Source organism: Grampus griseus (genome assembly GCF_964374135.1).
Source record: "Grampus griseus genome assembly, chromosome: 3".
In the NCBI taxonomy this organism is placed as follows: Eukaryota; Metazoa; Chordata; class Mammalia; order Artiodactyla; family Delphinidae; genus Grampus; species Grampus griseus.
Window position 1 is genome coordinate 38,764,432 of NC_139019.1, and position 6,439 is coordinate 38,770,870.

The 6,439-nt window shown below is 41.2% G+C and overlaps 1 protein-coding gene across 1 annotated transcript; it reads left to right on the forward strand.

Moving 5' to 3' along the window:
* Nucleotides 1-1,221: 1,221 nt before the first annotated feature.
* LOC309821334 (NADH dehydrogenase [ubiquinone] 1 beta subcomplex subunit 2, mitochondrial-like) lies at nucleotides 1,222-1,624 on the forward strand (the record flags this gene model as incomplete). The annotated part of the gene is given in 2 exon segments (XM_082652544.1): nucleotides 1,222-1,281; nucleotides 1,283-1,624. Coding segments are annotated over 2 exon segments (318 nt in total). The 3' UTR covers nucleotides 1,541-1,624.
* Nucleotides 1,625-6,439: the final 4,815 nt, after the last annotated feature.

Here is a 6,439-nt window from a genome sequence, read left to right on the forward strand (position 1 = left end):
TGAACTCACTTAAAAATACAAAGAATAAAAACGTTTCAAGAACTTCTTTGGTCTTTGCTACCTTAGACTTTAAATATTTGGTCATTCAGCACGCTCATTCTACTTAGCTCTATTACACAAGAATGATCTGAATCTCTACACTTGTTTTTTATTCAACCCAAATTGGAAAGCTGTTAATATGAGTTAACTGAGCGTTCTTACCCATATTCTTCTCTTCCGCGATACTGCAGTGCTAACCATGAAGCTTCCATGTCTTGAAATAATTTCTTGGTCTTTCCTTCATGTAGTGTTACTAGGGCAGAGCCTGAGGCTGGCTATTTCAACATCAGTTCTCAACTCCCTTTTCCCTACACTGTATGCTTTCTTAGCTTCTCTTGTATTTAGGAAAGGTTGTGTGATTTAGTTCTGGCTAATTAGAAACCAGTATAATACTGTTGTGGGTTTCCTGAAAAGTTTTTGCTTTCCTTATACTAAGAAAAGACCTGGCCAGAATCACCCTGTCATGGAAGTGAATATGATTCTGGGAGCTGTAGCAGCAAGCTTGTGACAATGAGGTCATGAGCTGGAGAATCAGAGACGTACTGGTCCTGGAACAGCTGGGCCTCTAAACCACTGCCAAAAGCTTCCCTCATCTTCAGATTTCTTGTCGTGTGAGAAGAATATTCCCCTACTTATTCAAGCCATTCTGCATTAGGGTTTCTTATCTTTGCCACTGCAAATAAACTGGTATGATTACTACTGGATACCGTAATAGAAGTCAGCTTTACATTTGGACCCCAAATGTCCCATTGAATTGAGAGGGAATCTTTCATCTGAGAATAGGTCTAAAGAGCAGTGAAATAATAAAGTAGGTCTTATTTTTGAAACTTTTCAGATAAACCTTTATGATAGCTGATACCAAGTTAGTGCTAAAACCAGGCCTCATATTTGCAACAATGATGAAAGCTTATTAAAACTTAAACTCTTTAGATAGATCTTAAAGGTCTTTTCCTCCATGACAGAGGTTTCTATTCATAGTTTCCTAGAAAAGCATAGGAATCCTGATCTCTACTTTTATCTCATGACATCCTCAAAATGATATACCTGCTTATTTGCTTTGTTCCCATTTCTTCCTTTCATCAAAACTACCCAAGTCCGACTGACGTCACTGGGAGGGGCGCCATAAGAAGTGACGTGAAGCGGCGGTGCAGCCTGGGGATTGCTGACCAAACGTGGGCTGGCATGTCGGCTTTGACGCATCTAGCGCCTTTAGCGCGCGTTGGAGGCCACTTCTTCAGGGGCCGCGCGCGCGCGGGCGGCTGGAGGCGCTGGAGTCCGTCATGCTGGTGGAGGTGTGCATATCGAGCCCCAGTACAGGCAGTTTCCCCAGCTGACCAGATCCCAGGTGATCAAGGCAGAGTTCTTCAGTGCAACCATGTGGTTCTGGATTCTCTGGCGCTTTTGGCATGACTCAGATGCCATGCTGGATCATTTTCCATATCCAGATCCTTCCCAGTGGACGGATGAAGAATTAGGGATCTTTCCTGATGATGAAGACTGAAAATGTAGACTCAACTCTTTCCAAGAGCCAGGTGAGAATTTCAAGAAGTTACACATCATATTGTATATTAAGTTGTAAATTAAAGTTTTGGTCAAGAATGTTTAATTTAAAAAAAGAAAAAAAAAAAAACTACCCAAGTCCCACCTTACCTGTTAGTACAACCTACCTGACACACAAATCGCAATGATCATTCCCTACCCTGAAGTAGGCCTTGCTTACTTGATCATTAATTATTTTTCAAATCACATCTCTTATAGCTCTTTATTCTATTCTGTTTTGAATCTTCAACTGGATTAGATGCCTCTTGAGAGCAGAGAATGTGTTTTATACTGAATGGGGCATTACAGCACCTTCCTCGTGGTAGACACACATAAATGTTTGTTGAATTTATGTGCATTGGCACAGATATTTCTAATTTTTGTTCATTCAAACTTTTTGTACAGCTATCACCATATTACACATTTGCCTACTTTTAAAACACCTACTACCTGTTAAAGAAAATATGAGCAATGTGTAAAGTGCTGTGATAAATCTCAACATAAAAATCACTAAATCCAAATAGAAAAGTACAAAAGAACTTGATTGGATAATTCACAAATAAGTTCAAAGACAACAAAACAAAACAAAACTATGAAAAAAATCAATCTTACTAATATTGAAAAAAATACAAGTTAAAATAACAAAGTGCTATGTTTTCACCTATCAAATTAAAAATAATTTTTATTTCTAAGATATTATTGGCAGTGGTGCAGGGAAGGGGTCATTCTCATATAATGCCTTGGGAATTTCACCCTCACTCTTTCTGGAAAGCATTATGGCAATATATTCAAGAGTTTTAAAAGAGTTTGTAGCACTCCACCTACTTTTAGGGATATTCTCATAGCAAATAATGAGAAAAGCAGTAAAAGTTAACTGAAGCATTTTTAAAATAAAAGTGAATTATAACAAAAAACCCTTACCTATCCAGGAAGAGTTAAATTGCTAATATGAGAATAGGTCCCTGTGACAAAGTAATCAGAATATTTTTCTTGGAGCTCTAGAAAAAGAAGAAAGGAGAACATTTCTTAACAACTGATAATTAACAAAAGAAAAAGAAAAGAGAATTGGATGCATTAACACCAAGGTGGAGAAGAAAATAAAGATAATGTTACTATTTTTTCTGAGTATCTCATATGTCAGTTTATAAGAAATGAAAGATCTTAACGTTAGTTATTTTGATAATAAACACATTTTAATACATTTCACCACTCCCAATATCTCTGTATTTTAGTGACTATAATGATAAAAATTATAATTTCTAACATTTATTGTATGCATAGATTCCAAGTCCTATACTGACTGAGCATTTTATACATATTTCTCACTTAATTCTCTCCACAACCCTATAAGATAGTGAAGTAGGTTCCAATATTATCATTTTACAAATGAGATACTGAAGCTTCAGAAATGAAATAACTTTGCCAAAGCAACACTGTTACTAAGAGATGGTACCAGGATTTGGACTTGTTTCTATCTGACTCCAGCTCTAAATTTTAACCACTTTTGGGTAATCCATTTTGCATATTTGCCTATGTACATTTTAGGGTTATATCTTAAGGCTAATTATTACTTGACGTTAAGGTATACTTATTTACATGGGAAACTTCTAATGTCGTAAAGAATGCAGTTTCTCTTACTCAGTTCTGTCTCATGACTTTGGGAAAGTTACTTACCCTTTATAAATCCTGAATTTTCCTGTAAAATGTGGATAATAATTTCTACGTTGAAGGATTATTGCAAAGGTTTAAGTAAATCATCCGTCATAGTGCCTGACACATTAATGCAAATGGTAATCTTTAATATTGACATCCTATCAATAACACGGTTTGGTTCACAAATACTGGGAAGGGGCATCATTAGTTATAAAGTACGCATAGAAGGGAGTAAGCTTTTTTTTAATTGTAATGTATTTGGCAAATAACATTGTGTCCACAGCATTTTGATTTGATACATTTGTATATTGCTCTATGATTGCCACAATAGCCTTAACTAGCACCTCTAAAAAGTCACATAATTGAGGGAGACCTTAAAGATGGCAGAGGAGTAAGACGCGGAGATCACCTTCCTCCCCACAAATACATCAGAAATACATCTACATGTGGAACAACTCCTACAGAACACCTACTGAACGCTGGCAGAAGACCTCAGACCTCCCAAAAGGCAAGAAACTCCCCACGTACTTGGGTAGGGTAAAAGAAAAAAACAGAGACAAAGAATAGAGACGGGACCTGCACCAGTGGGAGGGAGCCGTGAAGGAGGAAAGGTTTCCACACACTAGGAAGCCCCTTTGCGGGCAGAGACTGCAGGTGGCGGAGGGGGGACGCTTCGGAGCCTTGGAGGAGAGCGCAGCAACAGGGGTGCGGGGGGCAAAGCAGAGAGATTCCCGCACAGAGGATTGGTGCCGACCAGCACTCACCAGCCCGAGAGGCTTGTCTGCTCACCCGCCGGGGCGGGTGGGGGCTGGGAGCTGAGGCCCGGGCTTCGGTCGGAGCGCAGGAAGAGGACTGGGGTGGGCGGCGTGAACACAGCCTGAAGGGGGCTAGTGCGCCACGGCTAGCCGGGAGGGAGTCTGGGGAAAAGTCTGGACCTGCCAAAGAGGCAAGAGACTTTTTCTTGCCTCTTTGCGTCCTGGGGCACGAGGAGAGGGGGTTCAGAGCGCCACTTAGAGGAGCTCCAGAGACAAGCGCGAGCCGCGGCTATCAGTGCGGACCCCAGACGTGGGCAAGAGACGCTAAGGCTGCTGCTGCCGCCACCAAGAAACCTGTGTGTGAGCACAGGTCACTATCCACACCTCCCCTCCTGGGAGCCTGTGCAGCCCGCCACTGCCAGGGTCCCGGGATCCAGGGACAACTTCCCCGGGGAGAATGCACGGCGCGCCTCAGGCTGGTGTAATGTCACGGTGGGCTCTGCCGCCGCAGGCTCGCCCCGCACTCCATGCCCCTCCCTCCCCCCGGCCTGAGTGAGCCGATGCCCCCGAATCAGCGGCTCCTTTAACCCCGTCTTGTCTGAGCGAGGAACAGACGCCCTCAGGCGACCTACATGCAGAGGCGGGGCCAAATCTGAAGCTGAGGCCCGAAGCTGTGCGAACAAAGAAGAGAAAGGGAAATCTCTCCCAGAAGCCTCAGAAGCAGCGGATTAAATCTCCACAATCAACTTGATGTACCCTGCATCTGTGGAATACCTGAAGAGACAACGAGTCATCCCAAATTGAGGAGGTGGACTTTGGGAGCAACTGTAGACTTGGGGTTGGCTTTCTGCATCTAATTTGTTCCTGGTTTTATGTTTATCTTAGTTTAGTGTTTAGAGTTTATTAACATTGGTAGATTTGTTTATTGATTTGGTTGCTGTCTTCTTTTTTTTTTAAATATAGGTATATATATATATTTCCTTTTTCTCTTTTTGTGTGTATGTGTATGCTTCTTTCTGTGATTTTGTCTGTATAGTTTTTCTTTTACCATTTATCCCAGATTTCTGTCTGTCCTTTTTTTTTTTATTACTTTTTCAATTTTTTTATTTTCAATTTTTTTTATTTTAATTATTTTATTTTATTTCTCCCTTTTCTTCTGAGCCATGTGGCTGACAGGGTCTTGGTCCTCCAGCTGGTGTCAGGCCTGTGCCTCTGGGGTGAGATAGCCAAGTTCAGGACATTGGTCCACCAGAGACCTCCTGGCTCCATGTAATGTCAAAGAGCAGAAGTTCTCCCAGAGATCTCCATATCAATGCTAAGACCCAGCTCCACTCAACCACCAGGAAGCTACAGTGCTGGACCCTCTATGCCAAACAATTAGCAAGGCAGGAACACAACCTCACCCATTAGCAGAGACGTTGCCTAAAATCGTAATAAGGTCACAGACACCCCAAAACACACCACCGGGCATGGTCCTGCCCACCAGAAAGACAAGATCCAGCCTCATCCACTAGAACACAGGTACCAGTCCCCTCCCTATGAAGCCTACACAACCCACTGAACCAAACTTAGCCACTGAGGGCAGACACCAAAAACAACGGGAACTACAAACCTGCAGCCTGCGAAAAGGAGATCCCAAAGACAGTAAGTTAAGCAAAATGAGAAGACAGAGAAATACACAGCAAATGAAGGAGCAAGATAAAAACCCACCAGACCAAACAAATGAAGAGGAAATAGGCAGTCTACCTGAAAAAGGATTCAGAGTAATGATAGTAAAGATGATCCAAAATCTTGGAAATAGAATATAGAAAATACAAGAAACGTTTAACAAGGACCTAGAAGAACTAAAGAGCAAACAACCAATGATGAACAACACACTAAATGAACTTAAAAATGCTCTAGAAGGAATCAAGAGCAGAATAACTGAGGCAGAAGAATGGATAAGTGACCTGGAAGATAAAATAGTGGATATAACTACCATAGAGCAGAATAAAGAAAAAAGAATGAAAAGAATTGAGGAAAGTCTCAGAGACCTCCGGGACAACATCAAACTCACCAACGTTCAAGTTATAGGGGTCCCAGAAGAAGAAGAGAGAAAGAAAGGGACTGAGAAAATATTTGAAGAGATTATAGTTGAAAACTTCAATAATATGGGAAAGGAAATAGTCAGTCAAGTCCAGGAAGCTCAGAGAGTCCTATACAGGATAAATCCAAGGAGAAACATCAAACTATCAAAAATTAAATACAAAGAAAAAGTATTAAAAGCAGTAAGGGAAAAACATCAAATAACATACAAGGGAATCCCCATAAGGTTAACAGCTGATCTTTCAGCAGAAACTCTGTAAGCCAGACGGGAGTGGCAGGACATATTTAAGGTGATGAAAGAGAAAAACCTACAACCAAGATTACTCTACCCAGCAAGGATCAGATTCAGATTCAATGGAGAAATTAAA